The following is an 18,451-nucleotide window of genomic DNA, read 5'->3' as shown; positions in this document are numbered from 1 at the left end:
TTTAAAATCGACTCGAAAAGCCTTGAGAGCTGTCTGAACATGCAAGATATCTAAATTAGCACAGACACTAAGGACAAAAACAAACTGAAAGAATTTCTGGCATTTGGATCAGCGCAAACAGTAAAATAAATCACTAAATATTTGTTTATTCAATAAGGATTTAACTTCTCGAGCTGTGTCAGTAGGAACACTGGAACAGAAGCATGGCCTCGAGACTCGAATAGAAAATGTTTCACGCACTACATTTCTTTGCACTTTTTTATTCACTGTATCATTAGGGTATATACTATAGATCAGAGGTTCTCAAATACGGTATGTGAAGGAATACCAGGAGGTACACGAGATTTTAACAGGGTTTCTGCAGCTATCAGCAAATCAAATGTAATGATTTTTAGGGCTGTGGAGAGAGGAACAGGAAAAAAACCCAAATTAAGAGCAACATGATTGGAACTTATTGCCGACGTGTTACAGTGACTCTTGCAAAACATTACACGCTTTTATTTTGTGAAGCAGCCATTGGTGATGCAATTTTCTAGCAGATGAAACAGAAGGGAAAATATTCAGACAAATACTCTACCACTACAAATGTAGGTACAAAGTTTAATCAATAAGATATGCAAATTCACATCTTTTTTTTTTTAATCCAAAAAGACTTTAACAAATATTTTACAGGGAGTAAATCATTGAAAATAGTTTGAGAAGCAATGCTGATGAAAACGAGGTTGAATAAAGCGAGAAAAAGAAAGCACCGGCAGTTGTCAAATATTTTTGGAAACCGTTATTCTACTATTAAAACCATTGATTAATCACATGATTCGGTGTTATTGGCTCCGATGCAGTTGTTCCCTGGCTAACTGTCGGTTAAGATCGCACGTAGCAGCTCGTGTATGCGTAATGAAACTGCAGCTGGGTTTGGCAGATTGGTGTCAAGTATGTCATCGCGAGGCCAAGCAAGCGGCTGCTATCTGGCCTGCAACTTCCTATTCCGCATGCCCGTCTTATCAGCGAATGAAGATGCAATCCAAACAGTCCTCCGGTTGACCTTTTTAACTGATCTATAGCAGAAGATGTAGGATGGGCTCGAAGCAATATGAAAAGGAGGTGAACGACCGAGACGCCCCAATCGTGTCCCCATCCGCCAAATTGTGTTTGTAATCCAATCGTTTGAAAAAGCTTCGATGGGAATGGAAAACGAGGCTGGGACAAATCGCTGAGTGGTAGGAAGCAATGAACAAAAAATACTTTGTTACTGTCATTAAGTTGGACATTTTTTGTTGCCCATTCCCATTTTTTCCCTCACATTCAACAAAGTTATCAAAATGGGTGACAGTATTTTGTTTTCTTTACTTTAATGGGTTGGACTTGCACCAAAAATTCACAGCTTTAGTCACAGAATGAGCAAATCAACTTGGAACCGAGTTATTCAATGCACTTTAGTCAGAAAACGTGTCCCAGCCCGACATATGAAATCTCCAATTTGATCAAAATGATACTTATATAGCACTTTATCTTGATCATATGATTACAAAGCCTTCACTTATCTCATTCCAATGTGTAGCACACACCAGCACGTTGACCGGCATTAGAACACAAGAGGTTTCATTTTGTTTGCTCGTGGCCTTCAGTTTAAAATAACTTATCGAACCTCCAGGATCCCACACTGTACCTTGGTCAAAGGCGGAACAACAAAGAGACTGGACGTGCCATCCAAATACTCCTATGATGACACGTTCTGACTTGCATATGAAAATTCAGATTTTCAAAGGGCAAGAACAAATCGCTCTTCTTCACAAGCCACACACGACAGGATATTTTTCCAGACATCTGAGAACCAAGTTGTTGCCATCTTGGATAACCATTAGATTTGTTCAGTTTGGTGTGTTTACCCAGCTGAAGAAACCACCATGCCTGAGGAAAAACAACCTAAACAAATAACAAAGGGACCAGAAACAAAGGGTGTGGCTGAAGTGATGTAATTTGCTGTAACACACATTTTATGAAAAAAAGATGGATTCTTTACGTCAGATTTTAAAACAAAACCAAATGTATAGCTGTTTATAGCAGTAAAAATTGAGTATTTTGTCTATAATTAACGTATTCACTGCCACTGGCTTAGAAAATCAATTTTTACTGGGCTGGCAGTGAATTAGATATTCACTCTACTGGTCACTATAAATGGCTGACATTGATCATAGAGAAACAGCAAATGACTTGATTCTGCCACTTTTAACTCATTCATTGCTACTGGGGGTTATAAACACCTAAGATTCATTTTTATTCCAGTGGAAATTATTGAGTTTATTTGATGATGAAATTATTTTTTTATGTACAATTAACACTTTTAAACCACATGTTTCCATATGCTGTCGACTGAAAATGACATCACAAGCGCTCTGTCTTAGGCAATCATGGCTCACCAGTTTTCTGGGTTTGGTCATGTGATGTTTGCCGGCTGAGCTGTGATTAGTTGTTACCTGAGCCTTACGTATATATGATGTCATTGTCGATTAACAGAAAGTGGCAGAATGTGTTAATTTAACTGTATTAATACTACATAAAAAGTAATTTAGATATTAACACAGACAAGATATAGCATTTTTAAAGACAAAAATGGCTAGTTAAAGTTAGCACTCCAATAACTCATTGTGAGAAGATCTAAAATCTGTTCCTCATGCTAAATCTGAATTCACTGTCACAAACCACAGAAGCAAAATGTTTTGGCACAAATAGGCGTAGCGACCCATCTTCGTTACAACTGTTTGACCAAGTTGCCAAACAGGAAAGGTTAAAAAGAGGCCGTCAATCAGTACAAACTACAGCATCTACTCAAGGCACTCATACCTTTGAAGTGCGTTTTTCTATTTCGGAGCGGGCCGGTGGAGGTAATAACCGGTTTGCCGTCGCCCGTGGTGTCTTCCTCCACAATGGTATCCCCCATGACAAGCAGACCCATCCTCCTCATGCGGATGAGCTGCGGGCCGCTTTCCTGCGGCGAGGCGGCGGTATGCTGCGGAGGAGGCCCCTGAGCATTGGGAACCTGGGCCCCACCTGGCACCAGGTTCTTCAGAAAGTCCATATTCAACTTGCCGCCCATTCGCTCCGGCGTACCGTCCAGCAGCTTGTGCCACGCCATTGTCACCCCATCCTAAAGTACGAAAGCGCCGCCGAGAGCGTCCGCGCTCACCGAGACAGAGGTCATGTGTGAGCCGCGCGATTGGAGAAGAGAGGAGAGATGCCGCACTCCCTTGAAAGTCGTCTGTCTGGACTAACTAGTCGCTGACATACTTGAACAGCGCGGAGCAACTCCCCGCGCTGCCACGCTACCTGTCGGAAGAGTCGCGCTTGTTGAGGAGCGGTGATGTCATCGAAAGCGGCCTCTATCTAGGGTGCGACTCGGATGTGTTCCGCGGGCGATAACGCGGGAGGACGGGGCAGGCCGCGCCCCGGCTGACCCGCGTTGCTCGCTAAGTCAAAAAGCCAGTGAGGCCAAGGGGGGATTGACAGGCGGTGCGAGAAGGAGGAAGGCATCAGAAAGCGAGCTAAACTGGTCCGCCTGCGGGGGCCGATAGCCCTTATCACTGCGCTCAAACGCTTGTCCACTTCCATGCAAACGCTCTCAATAAAAACCAAGCAGAGTCCATGTTCAGCGAGGGAGTCGTGCTCTACTCACCCGCAATATCAAAAGATCGTATCCAAAGAGGAAAAAAAAAAAAATCATAATTCTATCTTGACTACTCAATGACCCCGTTGAATTAGGGGGGGGTCAATGGCCAAGCCCCGAACACTAAAAAAAAAAAATAAAACAAAAACTTTTGCATTGTTTTTAGTAGAACTTAAATATTCTAATTCGTACAAAAAAACCTTAAAAATGAACAGAGTGTAAATAATTAAACAGTGCACCATTTTTTAATGCGGCAATTCAAGTCGGTGTCCTGCTCCTTCTGGTTTGACCACCATGGCCAACAGGAGCCAGTGTAATTCAGTCATACAGACCGTGTTGTCATGACAACAATGTCATGCTTTTCCCCAGCAAAAAGCCCGTATTTTCTGGCAGGGGGGGCAAATAATTGATCAATTATGGATTTTTTTCTCCACAATGTGTGCACTTTTCTGTCCACATGTATTGCCGCACCATTAGCGTTCAAGTAAAAGTTGCGAAACACAGCCACGATTGATGCTAAGCGTTGATTGGTTAATGATGTTTTCCATTATGTGAGAGCATTAACCAAGCTGGGGCAGTCTTGAGTTGAAGTTGTTTGACTGTTGTTTTTTTTTAATGTACAAGATTTATTTGTCTTTGTATTATGCATACATTGACAGTAAATTTCAACTTGAACTGGAGATTAAAAAAACCTTCAATAATTGCTCACAATTGTATTTAAAAAGCTGCGAATTGTTAAGTTCAGTTTAATTCACTGTCAGAACAAGCACTAAAGAAAATGGATGGTAGAAAAAATTGGGCAAAAACAATGGCTCGTTATATCTACCTTCATGTATATTAAGCTTCATATTGCATGGCTACAGTAAAATTTGAAAACCCAACATTGTTTGATGATAAATAGTTTAACAAGTCTAAAGCCAGCCCTCTTACCCCTCCCCTTCTGTGCTTTAATGCTCTAATGCAGCATATACGTGAGGTGATGATGTAACCAGCTTCCGTATACATGCCAAGGGGATTTAAAGGGACACTGTGTAAGCTTTAGATCGTTTTTCATTACGGACGGCAGGAGGTGTTGCAGGTGCTGCGTTCACCATAGTCCGTGGCTACTGTATAACAAAGGTGGCAGTCTCTGAAGAAGTGCCACCCTCCATGTAATATAGTTTCATGATAACTAGGCCTACGTTTATATTTAAAACATACTGCTGGTCGTTAAGAACACATTTATTTGCAAGGTTTTGAAATTTATAATCATTTAATGTATTCCTTTTTGATGAAAAATGGTCTAAATCTTACAGTGTCCCTTAAAGGAGAAAAAAACCAGACTGTTGTGACAGGGTTTCTTAGTCTGTCATCTGAAAATATTGTAGAGGGTTTTTTCCACTATGGTATGAACTGGTAAACATAAACTGCACGGTTTGAACAAATAAATGCGATCTAGATGCCACATGGCAGGATGTGCACCCCAAAAGATAAAGTGTAAAACAGAAAGCTTTCATGTTTAGCAGCTTTTGCTAAGAAATGAGCCACACAGACAGCAGATACACTTCATTTTATATCCCAACTATAAACTGTAAAGCTTTACGGATGCCACATTTGCAATTATGTTTGTGCCCATTGCAGCAATGATTGCGGCATATTATTGGAAGATGTAAGATAATTATAGTCGTAAAGTCTCGTTATCTGTTAATGGTGTGTTATTTAGAGTTTGGCATTCATTTCTGAAAGCTTAAACGGGCATCTATGACTTATCTAAGGTGTTTCACCTTACCACAGGGATGGGTAAATGGAGTCAATTAAAAATCAAAAAAAAAAAAAACAAACCTCCATGTACCATTTTTGTGCATAAATATCTGATGTTACATCCTGCGGCTTACTGTCCGGTGCAGCTTATCGGTGACCAAAAAATTACTATTTTTTTGCAGGTGGGGTTTATATATTTAGCTTATAGTCCGAAAAATACGGTATATTTCAGTTCCACATAGAGAGCAAACTATCAGTTTTGTGAATTATTTTTTTATTTATCGACATTAGTCCCTACCAAATTCTCAAATTTGAAAATTCACATCATTTTGCAACCCTAGCTACAAGCAGATGGCCGTCACCGGGTGCAACCATGGCAGCTGTGCATGTGTCTGGTCTTGTGGCCGCTGGACCGCCAGAACAATGGCGTCGTGCAGGAGGGCAAGATCCCAATCAACCCAGGAATGTGAAAGAGGAAGCCCCGGGAACAATATGTAGCGCTCCCCGTGCAGTTCTGAGTCCCCCGCCCGCCCGCCCGCCCGCCCGCGTTGTGCTGCTTTCAAACGCAGTAGAAAACAGGAAAACCTGTGGGCTGGGACCCAGGGACCACAGTCTGTTCTGTCAGTGAGTGTGAGGGGGTTGATGCTGTACAGTGGTGATGATCACTGGGATAGTGCACTTATTTGACCTGACACAAAGCCACAGCTGTGCTTTAAAACAACGTTATACTGCCACCTGATGGTAGAAAAAATTATATATGTATTTTTTATTTTATTTATTTATTTTTGGTACTAGTATGCAGAGGCCCCCAACCACAAGGCTGCAGACCAGTACAATCTGTAGGTCATTTCATACCAGTCCCTAAAAACACTAAATCATAACCATTTTATTCACAAGTATGTAAAAGACGTTTTTTGAAAACCATTCGCAAATTTGCCTCTCCTCTTCTGGAAGCTGTTCAAAAGCCTGCGTTTTGCTATATATATTAAAAAAAATGCCATAAACATTTTGTCACGTTTTTCTCCACTGCTAATGTGACCTATAAATTGAAAAATTCATTTGAAAGAAAATTATTATTTTTGAAAGCGGAAAGATAATGTTTGCAGACCTTCTTGTAACAGGGAACATATCCAGGATGAACCAATCACATTCAAATTTATGTTAAATGGGAGTCAGCACAAACCTTTCGACCATTTAAGATGCCGCTGATGAAAAACTAAAACGTTCAGCTGTTTTAGCAGGCTATTTCTTGCTAAATCCAACTCAGTTGACATAAATCAAGAAAATATATTCAGGCGTCCCTCCAATACCCAGAGAAGACCTTTGACTGAATAGTAACAACATTAAGGCGAAACAAAATAATGGTTTAAAAATGTAATATTCTGTCAAGTACAACAACGGTTTTTAAAAAAAAAATATATACGAAATAACAAAGATCTGGCATTAAAAATAAATTCAAAAGTCTGGTGACTAAAACAAAGCAAAAAAGGCTTGGAAAAATCATAGAAAATGACAAAGACCTGGAAAAGCAACTAAAAAAAATCCATCAAAAACGTGACAAAAACTTTCACCACACGAGGAAGCCAGGATTTGTTCTCGTGGTCATAAAAATGCTCGCTGCCGCTTTTGTGTTCACTGTCTGGACAATTTAGATCTGTGTGGCAGGGAGGGGGTGGGGGAGCGAGGGGGCATCTTTTTCCCCGGCGAGTGAGAACAAGCAAGGCTATGTTCAAGTTCTAGACGAGCAGACAAAGAAGTCCGGCTGGTTTGGTAACAAGCCAGAACGACAGTCGTGAGGCGACTCACGGCGGGAACTGGCTTGGCTGGAGAATGTGACCCGACCGGAAGGGACCCCTCTTCAAAAGGTAGGATTTAGAAAATGTTTTCTGCAAAACGTGGACACCTGATGCCAAACACCACAAACTACTTAAGTGAAAAGAAGCCGAAATTAGCATCACAAAGAAACGGTGAGAAGTTTAGAATGCATCAACCCGGACCAATTCACTTTGAAATATAACAATATATGTTATGAATTGTCTTTTATTGGCGAGAGATATATTTTAGCACTTCATCCGATGTATGTAAAGTGCCAACAAAAAAACTTTTTGCATCATACCCTTTAGAACTGAGAGGCACCAAATCGAATCCTAATACCAAATCGTAATCCCGAATCGGATCGCTCTGTGTCGGTTTTTGTCCTCGCTGGACTTTATTCTCGTTTATGTCCTTTTTGAGTCTTTTTTTTTTTTGTCAGGTGATGTCTAAGTTTGTTGTATTTTCAGCCACTTATTTGTCAGGTATCCAAAAAGCAGACCGAACTTTTAAACGAAATATGTGACTGACTGTGTGTGTATCATATTAATCGTAAAAATGCGACGCATTACATTTAAGTCAAAGTGGTTTGGTGGTTTGATTGTAGTTCGTAAGGCTAATGTTGAATTGTATTTTGCGGTCATGTCGCTCACTGCAAAACGGGAGTCGATGCAGTGATTAATTGAGCCACAGCATTTGTTGGACTTGGAGCCACTATTTGAGGGAGTACGTTCTTCTGTCCACAGTTTGTGGGACACAATGAAAAGTTGCACAAACCTGCAAGCGATGAAAACAAAAGGCGGGGGGGGGGAGCAAAAGGCAACTTTGCACTTTTCACAATCGGACCAAACAAGTAAAGAGATTAAAACAAGCGGTTCCCTCGGTTCCCACGCTACTTAGCTCGCAGTTTCTGAGAAAACCTCAACCGCAACAACGAATAACACCTTTAACAGACCTTGCGACTTCAGAATAGAGAATAACAGGTCGCCGCTTGAGAAATTTGCCCAAAACTCATTCATATTTTGCGCATAAATGTTGTTTTCTCGCCTCATCTGTTTGTCCGCATGTGCCCTGCAATTGACTGGCGAGCAGGCCGTTCTCTTGGCAACGGGACGGTTCTGCTGTGCTCTGCTCAGCTCTGGCGTTGCACCGGATTAAAAACCTTCTACTGAATAATCCTCCGACATCAAGCCGTTACATAACTGATCCCCTTCGCCCTGAGGTGTTTTTTCCTCCCAGTTTAGCACCAGCAACCGAGATTAAAAAAAAAATGGCATCATTAAATTTAGTACATTAATGTCAACCGGCGTGCAAATTCCAGAATCCACACAAAACACAAATTTATTTGTACATGCAAGTCCAGCAGACTTTCCCGACAAAGACTTTCCTACTTGAAAGATTTTAATGTTATCCTCAGTCGGTTTGGTCATATTTCTGACCAGGTTTTGTGTTTCTTTTGTGTTTTTCAAACTTTTATATTTAGCTCAGTTTTAAGAAGAATTGCCTGTTATGTTTATTTGTTAAGAAACTGGCAGGTTTTTTATACTAAGAACTATCTTTTTTTTTTTTTTTTTTTTTTCAAATTTTTGTTAAAATTTGGGTTGGATGAGTTTGTCTGCTCAAGTTCCATCTAATTTTTCAGACAGTTTTTAGATAATTTTCTCAGGTTCATTGTGTTTATTTATTTATTTCTTTTTCATATATATATATATATATATATATATATATATATATATATATATATGTTTTTCGGGTTTTGTTTTTGAAATTTAAATATTTTTTTCTCTCATATTGTATTGTCAGTTTTAGTCATTTTTTTCTTAGCTTCTAGAAACATTTTTAAATTTGTTGTAAGGTTATATTCTAAAGTGTTAATATTTCTAAATAGTTGTCATTTTTCAAGATTGTTATGGTCAATTTTTTATTTTTTGCTGTATTTCGATCAGGTTTTGTTTTTTTGGCATATGTTTGTGAAGAATTGTAGTCATTCACTAAATTATCTAATTTTCTTGGTCAAATTTTTCTTTTTTGTTTGCATTTATTGTCCTATGGTCAGCTGTTCTTTAGGGTTCGATATTTAGTCAGGCGTTGCCTGATTTTTGTCCGACTTTTGACATATTTTTCTTTCATTTAGCTGTATTTGTCATTTTTTTGTCATCTTTTTAAATAATTTGTTATCATTTTTTTTCTACGTTTGACACATTTTTCTACGTTTGACACATTGTTTGATCCCAGTCATATTTTTGTCTTATGCTTTAATATTTCTGCCACATATTTATCAGTGTTTTTTTTTTTCGTCATTTACCCGAAATCTATACAAAAGCCGGAAAATCGCATAATCAAGTCAATTTCCGACTCCCGCCTTAAGGTAAATGTATTGTTTTAAGGCAGCGGCTTAGAAACAGAAACCTAAATGCGCTGTTAACCACGATCAAGCTGCAAAAGGAAGGAAGGCTGTGTGTGTCTGAGTCACCCAGTGGGTCAGACAGAGAAGCTGTTGGGGTGTGTGAGAACATCTACCGTGGTGGGGTTGAGCAAAAAAGTGTTGAGAGCAGCAATACCATAGAATCCAAAACAACCCAGGCAGTAGTCTACAGTAGAAGTCACGTCGCAACGACGCGCCACATCCTGGCAAAAAGACGTAATTCGCCGTTTTCTCACGCCGACAGAACTGTGACGCATTATCAGACTTCCTGCTCCGCCACGGTGATTTAAAGTTCAACCAAACAAAATACACTGAGTCACACGGTTGCGCTCAGCAAGGTTCAATGTGTTTGTCTGATGTCACTAAAAATATTTAACAAAGTCTTCCACTCTTCGACCAAATTAATGACGTTGAAAGACATTAGGGCGCCACTACAACTTCCAAAGGGCGAAAGGAAGCGAGGTTAGTTAGGGGGCGGCTAAAGGTCAGTGTAACGAAAAACATTGGATCAATGATTAGCTCGGTCTCAACCGATATGACCTGCATTCTGCTTAGGTGCAATGCCATGAGGATGCCGCACCAAAGTGGCAGGGGAACGATTAGGGGAGAATCCTATGGTGTAATATGAAAGTTTATATTTAATAATAATTGTTTGAATTGCCTAATCTTTTGTTGTTTGTCATTTGGTGTAGGATAAGAGCTTTCTTAAATGTTTTACAGCCAATAAACGGTCAATTTAAAACTGTTAACCTCAGTGAAACTTTATTTCAAATTTCTGTCAAGACATGCGGTTGAAATTACTGCGCATTTTGGTTTGGTTTGAAAATAAAACAAAGACACTGCGGATGTTTAACAGTTATTATTTTTAAATTTTGGGGGAAAAAAATATTATAATGCGCTACGGTATGAACATGTTTTGGTTTTCATTGACAGTAACATTAAAAAGACATACTGATGACACTGGCAGCTCCCTAAACATTTTGGTACAAAAGTTTAAACAAAGATGTCTTATCTAATATAAAAATCCAAAAAGCTGTTCTATGAACATGAGCTTTAACACAGTTGAAGAAAGAGTTTGAATTTGTGTTTTTTATCATTTTGATGCCATTTTTTTAACCCCGTTTTAATGAAAATGAATATCAACTTAAAATATCGGTTATCCGGTTCCTTGACAAACCAATAAACTTTAACTTTTTCTTGCCACGAGGAACACGTAACATGTTTTCATGGCTCAAGATTAACATTGTTCCACTTGTAAGAGCGTTAAAAAGGCGACTAGGACGTTGCTTCAAATGCTTCCTGAGTGATTAAGAAAAATAATACAAGGTACAGATTATGTCCAACATTTGCTAAGAGAAGAATTGTAAAAATGCAGACAAAATCGATGGCAACCAATGTCCCGGGAGTCCAACCTTTTGAGATTTCCACTGTACATATCTGTGGTGGCATTTTTCCTTATTTAGAAACAGGAACAAAACACACACAAAAAAAGCGTTGGACAAAAGCAACGAGGGACTCTCTACATGCAGATCAGATGCTAAATGACAGGCCCGGCCCGGCCCGGCTCCTTCAGCGTAAGCATGACGGGACAAGGAAAGCGACGGTATGTTCAAACATTCCTCTTGTCATTTTCCCCAAACAGAACAATATCATATTTAAATGCAGAAACAACAGCGATGCAACTAAATACGCTGATAGCTCTCGTGGCCTCCTCCTTTCTGGTAAAAAGAAGAGGGTGGTTTCCTTCCCAAACATCAATTATGATCCCAAGCTTTGCTCCCGACGCTTGGGATAATCTTCCTCAGCAGGGCTCAATTATAGTTTATTTCCAGCTCCCGGCTGGGCTCCACGCGATTGAGCGAAAGAAAAAACAAACATGTTGAGAGCTCACTTAAGTCCTGCGATTTTTTATGCTATAAAGTAAGAACGTTGACTTGCAATAAGCATCATTTTGTAGGATACTTTATTCTATGCCATCAAATTTTAAGTGTATCCAAGTGCTTCTGACTTTAGCTTTAAAGCATTGCAGGCGCAGTTACGCTATCCACCGCTAGGGCTACCGGAAGTGATGTTATATTAGTTCGAAAGCTACTCGGAATACACACTTTTTAATGCAAGGAGGAGGAGTGTTTGACAGACAGGAGCCGAACTCACAACTCAAATCTTAACAGAGGCAGTTCCTTTTCACATGCCTTTTGTGACGTCACAGCTACAGAAATACCCAACGACATAATGCCGCATGATTCTAATCGCAGATGATCAGATATTTTTGTGATTAAACTGCTCTACACCTACTAATCACTTAATAACGACAGTTATGCTTTGTAATGGGATCTAGGGGTCTCGTGAAAAACGTCAAATCTTCGTCCCCTGACCTTTAATGACATTTGAGTTATTTTCAATGAAGGAAATGTATTTGATATGAAAATTATTTGCTTGATCATGTAAATAATTAAACGTGCTAGTCAGGTTGGTACCGCTATTTTTGGTTAAAGGCAAACACGGGACATAGTCTAGTTTTTCTGCAATTAATTTGCTGCAAAGTGACATTTAAAAAGAAAATAGCAGATGAAAAGCTGCCACTCTTATTGAAACAGGTGACCGGTACGCTGAATGAGCGGTGATGGGCCAATGGAGCAGGTGCTAAAGGGCCTTCATCAGCCCAAATATTTGCTCAGTCCTGTGCGTCAACGCACTTTCCGCAGTGCAAGGCTACCGTCAGCAGAAGCATGAGCAGGAGGTCACTAATTAGAAAGGTGGACGACGCATAGAAAATGGCGGAGGGGCCAAAAAATGTGTGTGTTTTGATTTTACATGAACATTTTAAGCCTTTCGGGAGTTTTTTTTTTCACTGTCTACTGTGCTGACTTGGCTGTTAATCCATGCGGGCCAGTTTGGAAGGGGTGGTTGCTCACTGTCTGGAAATTTCTCAGAGCTCAATGTTTCAACCTTATGCGCCTCAATGCCGTTAATGTCTCACCGGATTAAACCAAACACACTCTTTCAAGGCAATTCCATCTCTGATAATCATTAAAGACTTACTGACTTATGTTCATTCTACACTTGTTTAGCGGAATTTTGTAAAGGTGTTATATTCAATGCTTAAAACATTGGTTGTCAAATGGGGTGTACATGTATACCTTGGGGGTACAAGAGGGCACTTCAGGGGGGGTGTCAGATCTTAACGTGGGTTCCGGAGGTATCAGCAAATCTCTCTTTTTTTTTAATGTTTTACATGAATGCGCCTTGTTAATAGTGAGGCATTTTTTTCAGCTGACGTGCCGGGAATAAAACGCATGATGTTGCATGATCTATTTTCTGCAGCTGCTGAAGAAAACACACCTAGAGATACCACTCGAAAGTTTCACAGCTCTCAAAACACTTTAGCGCTCTTTCGGTAATACACTGAGATACCTCTAGCGGACGCCAAAGCTTAGCTGTTAGGAAAGTAGCAAATCAGGTAGAAGTTATTGTAAATGTATTTTAACTACCGTAATTCTCAGATTAAAAGTCACGTTTTTTTCCTTAATTTTCAACCCCAATAAGTCGGAGGGTCAACTCATAACAGCATAACGGACCAATTTTTTCCACATATCAATGTCTTAATAACATTAATCCGAATGTGAAATAATAATAGTCTGTCATTTAAAAGGCGTAAAATTATTTTATATACCTCTACTTCAATATGGTATGCGTCTGTTTTAGAGTGTTTGCACAGAACATCGCAAAAATTTACTTTGGTCAAGCGCCGCCTTTGCTGTAAAGAACGGGGCTGCGTGGATCATTTTTTGGTGGACTTTGACGCGTTATGAAAATGAAAGGACGGCTTGACTTGTCTCGTTCAGCCCTTGAACATATGCTTGAACAAGCCAGCATGGATGTCGGCGGGTGGGGGGTGGGTTGGGGGGGTGGGGGGGCAGCGAAGGGCAACTTTCCCGGCTCTGATCTCACAACGGTTGTCACTTTGGTAAAGAAAGCCTGGGATAATATCCCAAGTAAGATGATCAACAAATCATCTCCAAAGACAAACAAACAAACGTGACGGGTCTGGAGATGACTACTCGTGGAAGAGCAATGAGGATGTTTGAACAACTGACGAGGAGATATAAGAGGACTTCTGGGAGTTCAATTGGAGGAGCTATTTGGGGTGTCAGATAGTGTTGATAACTTTTGGGACTTTGGCTTGTGTTTTTGTAAAGTTCACCCAAATTTAAGTAAAAAAGGAGGGGTCGACTTATAAGAGAGTACAACTTGTACTCAGAGTAATACGGTGCACAATGTGGAATTGTCACTGTCATTGAACTTAACTATAAACTTCAACTGTGTGACATTTTGAAGTTTTTTTTTTTTTCCATTCGTCACTATGAGATGAACTGCTGAGTTTTATGAAAATAGTTGGGTTTACTGCCCCAATACAGCACTTTTATGCTAACATTTTTGCTCAAAGTCAAAGCAAAAATAAATAAAATGTCGGAACATTAGATCGTAACTTAAAAAACACGGGTCACTTGTGTCTAAAAACACTTTAAATGTGTTTGGGTGTGAAAGTAGTCAAAAAACGTTTGGACAATATCGAAATACTTTTTAGTTCTTGTTCAATATGGCCATATATGGTCATAATAGTATCTTACTTGTAAAAACTAGTGATTTGACTACTGTGCCCTGCAGCATATTAGACATAAGTCTTGAAGATGGATCTCAAAAATATTGGAATAAAGGCTCAAATGCCTTTCCATAAATACACTAGGCAAAACAAATGCTGCATTATGACAAGTGAAGCTGAGAAAGTCCTGAGGTCAATCTCTGCTCCATCAGAGCTGGACATGTTGAGTTAAGTCTCAACAAAACACGCCATCTTAAAAACAAAATTCAAAAAAAAAAGAGAGAGAAAGAAGTGACCTCCACCAAGCACATATGTCACGTTAAGCTTGTTTTTCCTTTGTTACAGACATTCGACTTGCATGTTTGAGTGATGCGTTTAACTATTCTAAATCTGGTTTATATATTCTAAATCTGAAGATGACTTTATAGCGGCTCCGGTGGTTAAACGACTTAGAGCAACATCCTCCTCCCTGCAGCTCTTTTAGCTCGTGTATTAAGGGCTAATGTAAAGAGAGATGCTAGTTAGCCACAACAAGCCAAGTTTGAAGTGAATGTTTTAACACACCGGGAAAGGCTGCGGTGCTAACCTTAGAAAAAGGAACTAATGTGGACTATTGGACACTTTTAACTCCTCGTTTGGCATGTTTTTAGGCTGCGTTTTAACACCCCGCACCCCCGAGTCCAAGCGAACGATAAAGTTAGCGTGCGGTAACGTTGCCGACAACATCAGGATACGAAATGACCACCGCGTTCTTCGTTTTTTTAGGACAGTATTCGACACAACAACAACAACGGTACTTACAACTTTGTTCCCCTCTGTGTCTTTTCTTTCTCTGTCCGTCGCTGCCCCGTTATAGTTGCGCTATGCGACTGGCTCGCACACTTCATTCGCCGAACAAGCTCCAACGTTCTGGCCCTCTTCCATTGGAAGGATTTGCGTAGTGGTGTGATTTGGGGTTTTTTTTTCTCCTCAATCTGCTTCGGTGTTGAAAGTGCTCCCTCTGTCAGAGCAGCCTGTGGTCACTTCGCCCCGCCTTTCAATATTTTGATTGGCTGCACTACAGTACGCCTACTTCAAATCCGGCTTCCCACAGGAACAAATTAGATGTCGATCAAACAAAAGCGTACACCTGATTGGACGGTGCCGTGCGGGTGACATTCCTAGGGGGTTGCTCGCTTTGGTGATATTTTGTGCCGGAGATACTCCAGAACGGCCGTTTGCGTTGGTAAATAAATCCAGATAATTCATCAAGGACATGAAATACCATAAAAGGAAGACACCCCAACTATTGCGTGGAAAGAAAACGTCACACACGTTGTTTAAAGTGTAGTTTTCAATGTGGTAACCCACAGGCGTAGCCTCGCCATCGTTTGAGCAACTACAGATAAAGATGCGTATGATTAACAAAATAATAATGATTTAAGAATATCTCAAATAAAACAATTAAAAACAATCAATGACAAATTGTCCGTAGCATAAATTTTGCTAACGAACGAAAGAGTGCGTGTTTAAAAAAGATCCGATTCGTTAAAACGTGTTTTCATTACTTTTGATGTATCACAAAAGCAATCATAAATAAAACAGTATCTGTAAAAACTTAACAGCTTATTTTTAGTTACTTACATGAAATTTTGTTTAGCAATGGTAAAATAAACTAAATAAAAAGTAGATCATTTATATTTGTCCATCGACTTACTGTAATGTATCATTTTAAAAATATTTCATACACCACCAAAGACTACAACGTAACTATTGAAAGGATGCTGTACGTAACGGTATTTGTGGAAAGGAAGTCCAATAACGTCCTCTAGTGGCACTGCAAGTGCTGTTTATTTTTTAATGCGACCTCATAGTTAGAGAAAATCAGATGGTATTAAAAGGAAGTTTCAATTCTTTGTCAGACATCCCAGCATGGCATATTTATTCTGTTGGCACAGCCTGAATTTTTTTCTTACACTCTTCACACACATGTTGACAGGACGTGTGTGAATGGTTGAAGCGGCCAGACCAGGGCCCAAACGGGGGATCCATCCCAAGCTCTTGGAACTTGTGACGACAGGTGCTGATATAAGATGCTTTCCCCACGGCATAGCCAAGGATTCCAGCAACTGAAAGTCAAATCATCTTGATTCACATCCTTAAAAAAAAAAAGTGCTATATCTAAACATATAGAACAGGAGTGACATTCCCCACCTGCTAGTTTTGGAAAGGGACCAAACCGCTTGGACTTTTTCCAAATACCTGCATGGAAATACGACAAATTAGTGAATGCTTTGAGATTGTAACAACTAGTCTTTGACTGTGTGTGCGTTTTTTGTTTTTTTAATTCTATATATTTTTTAACCATTGTAGATGAGAGCCCCGGTGACAGCCATGCTACTCACGGACAGCGGAAGAGCTAAAGAAAAACAAAAACAAAGATTCAGTTACATTCAAAACTTTTGTGGACAGTAAAATCTCACCATGCAAAGCATATGACATTATAGTTCAATGTCAATGAGACATGAGAGACTGACAATTTGTATTCCAGGAGAACGCTTACTAAATTGAGGCCTCTTTAAAACATTGCAACAATGCTTCAACAGAACGGAAGACATATCAGCAAAATCCTACTATACAATTAAAATCAAAGTTTTTAGCTTTATCAATAAATGATTTTAAGAAATCTCCAGATTTTGCATATTGTACACTACACTACACTAATGGTTATTTTAATTGCATATTTACTCTGCATTTATATTATTAAATAAATTGTTTATTTGATGTAAAATAAGTGATGTGGAACTTTCTTTAGAATTATCTTTAATTTTTTTCTGTTGCTTTTGGAAACCATCGGCAGTTCATCACCATTTTTCAGAAAGATATATATATATATATATTTTTTTTTTTTGCATGGCATTGGTAACTTTCACTGTAGCTTAAGCTATTACGTGCTGTTGTCCTCATATGGTTGTGTTTCCAGAGGCCTCCCTCCAAAAGAATGTAAACATGAGCTTGAATGCAGTCTTGATGGACGAGCTGGGCCCCAGCGTTTCCATGTAGTTCTGCTTGTGGAATCCATGCCTTTGTGTGTGTGTGCATATGTGTGTATGTTGGCGACTTACCTCTATACCAGAAGCTTTGGTCTTGGCATTCTTTCCACACCTTCCTTACGTCTTCCCTGTGGATGTGTCCTTCAGAGAGGGGGCACTGAAGGGATACAGAGCAGAACATTTAACAGCAGAAGTCACTTGGTAGACCACGCAAGTAGTTCACGGGCCTGATATGATATCAGAGAGATAATTGTTTATTAGTGTGAGTGGTGTTTGGCACATTGTGAACAAGCTGTTTAATGCCATTCGCAGTTGAATTTTGCCCTCAAAATAAACATAAATCAAAGTGAATTAAACCTTCTAACCCAACCGCATTGTGCCATAAAGGTATCTTATTGCTAACACGTAATGGAAAGACGGGCATATTTTCTTTATAATTAAAAAACAACAACAATGTTGCATCTTATTGTGCGGTGACCACTGCTTCCATGTATTTTCTTGTTATTCTTTTCATCGTCAAGGACAAGACATACCCACAAAATGATCTGTTTGAACTGCTGCCATCAGGTGTAGCCTGAGGGCCAGGACTGCCAGGCTGGCAAACAGCTTCTACCCACAAGCCATCTGGATTCTCAACAAATCCCTCAGGCACTAATCTGCCTCTTACTGCATGAATAAATAATATTTTGCACTATATGATATTTTGCACTATATCATTAGCACCATTGTTTCTGTTTGTTATTTTATTGCTATTTATTGCTATTATTTTATTGCTATTTAATTGATTCCTCAACTATGGAATGTAGTCAGCTACCCGGGGAAGTGAACAGAATAAGTATTTCATTGTGTGGTATAATAATACGATACATTGGACAGTAAAAATCTTGAATCTTGACGGCGCGCACAACAGAAGGCTCGTCATATTGTAGATTGTCATTACCGTTTTGCAGAAGCCAACAAAAGCATTAAAATCTCACCTCCCACTTGTCATTGCTCACATTTTCTTTCTTCTCGCTCGCTTCAGTACTCATGCTGGAGCAGTTTAGTTTCCTGAATGCAGCTGTGTCGCAACCCTCCCTCTCATAATACTCCTCCTTGCATTGCTGTTAGCAACGCCCCAATTCAGAAAACACACCTGTAGGGTGTGGAAAGCTATTTGCAAACAGTAAAACAATACA

The 18,451-nt window shown here is 39.6% G+C and overlaps 2 protein-coding genes and 1 long non-coding RNA gene across 8 annotated transcripts in view; 1 reads left to right on the top strand and 2 right to left on the bottom strand.

Annotated features, from left to right (window-relative positions):
• Window positions 1–15,200, bottom strand: part of fryl (furry homolog, like) — a 71,178-nt gene extending 55,978 nt beyond the window's left edge. For 3 of the 6 annotated variants that reach the window (XM_088426530.1, XM_088426531.1, XM_088426535.1), the window contains exon 1: window positions 2,842–3,271. In XM_088426530.1, coding sequence (XP_088282656.1) covers window positions 2,842–3,133 — 292 coding nt within the window. In that variant the 5' untranslated portion in view covers window positions 3,134–3,271. Of the gene's footprint in view, window positions 1–2,841; window positions 3,273–15,042 lie in introns of those variants that run through there. The other 3 variants (XM_088426529.1, XM_088426532.1, XM_088426534.1) reach the window with 2 other exon arrangements.
• On the top strand, window positions 15,124–16,906 carry LOC148416492 (uncharacterized). The gene is made up of 3 exons (XR_015867057.1): window positions 15,124–15,466; window positions 16,220–16,300; window positions 16,594–16,906. It is a non-coding gene; the product is annotated as an uncharacterized LOC148416492 (long non-coding RNA).
• ociad2 (OCIA domain containing 2) lies at window positions 16,109–18,340 on the bottom strand. The gene is made up of 5 exons (XM_088426536.1): window positions 18,251–18,340; window positions 17,346–17,430; window positions 16,586–16,639; window positions 16,435–16,482; window positions 16,109–16,349 (listed from the first exon to the last, which is right to left on the bottom strand). Exons 1-5 carry the CDS (start codon window positions 18,302–18,304, stop codon window positions 16,162–16,164), a joined length of 429 nt encoding a protein of 142 aa, XP_088282662.1. The 5' UTR covers window positions 18,305–18,340; the 3' UTR covers window positions 16,109–16,161.
• Window positions 18,341–18,451: the final 111 nt, after the last annotated feature.

Source organism: Hippichthys cyanospilos, chromosome 10 (genome assembly GCF_059441005.1).
Source record: "Hippichthys cyanospilos isolate Australia breed blue-spotted pipefish chromosome 10, RoL_Hcya_1.0, whole genome shotgun sequence".
In the NCBI taxonomy this organism is placed as follows: Eukaryota; Metazoa; Chordata; class Actinopteri; order Syngnathiformes; family Syngnathidae; genus Hippichthys; species Hippichthys cyanospilos.
The sequence above is the reverse complement of the archived record's forward strand: the minus strand, read 5'-3'. Positions and strand labels throughout refer to the sequence as shown.

Excerpts from the sequence above, each read along its gene's own strand:
- ociad2 (XM_088426536.1), bottom strand. The coding sequence starts at position 18,304 with ATGAGTACTGAAGCGAGCGAGAAGAAAGAAAATGTGAGCAATGACAAG. Across the intron at positions 16,640-17,345 it reads CCAAAGCTTCTGGTATAGAG|CTCTTCCGCTGTCCGTGAGT; the intron begins GTAAGTCGCCAA and ends GTTTTTCTTTAG. Across the intron at positions 16,483-16,585 it reads CGGGGCTCTCATCTACAATG|GTATTTGGAAAAAGTCCAAG; the intron begins GTTAAAAAATAT and ends ATTTCCATGCAG.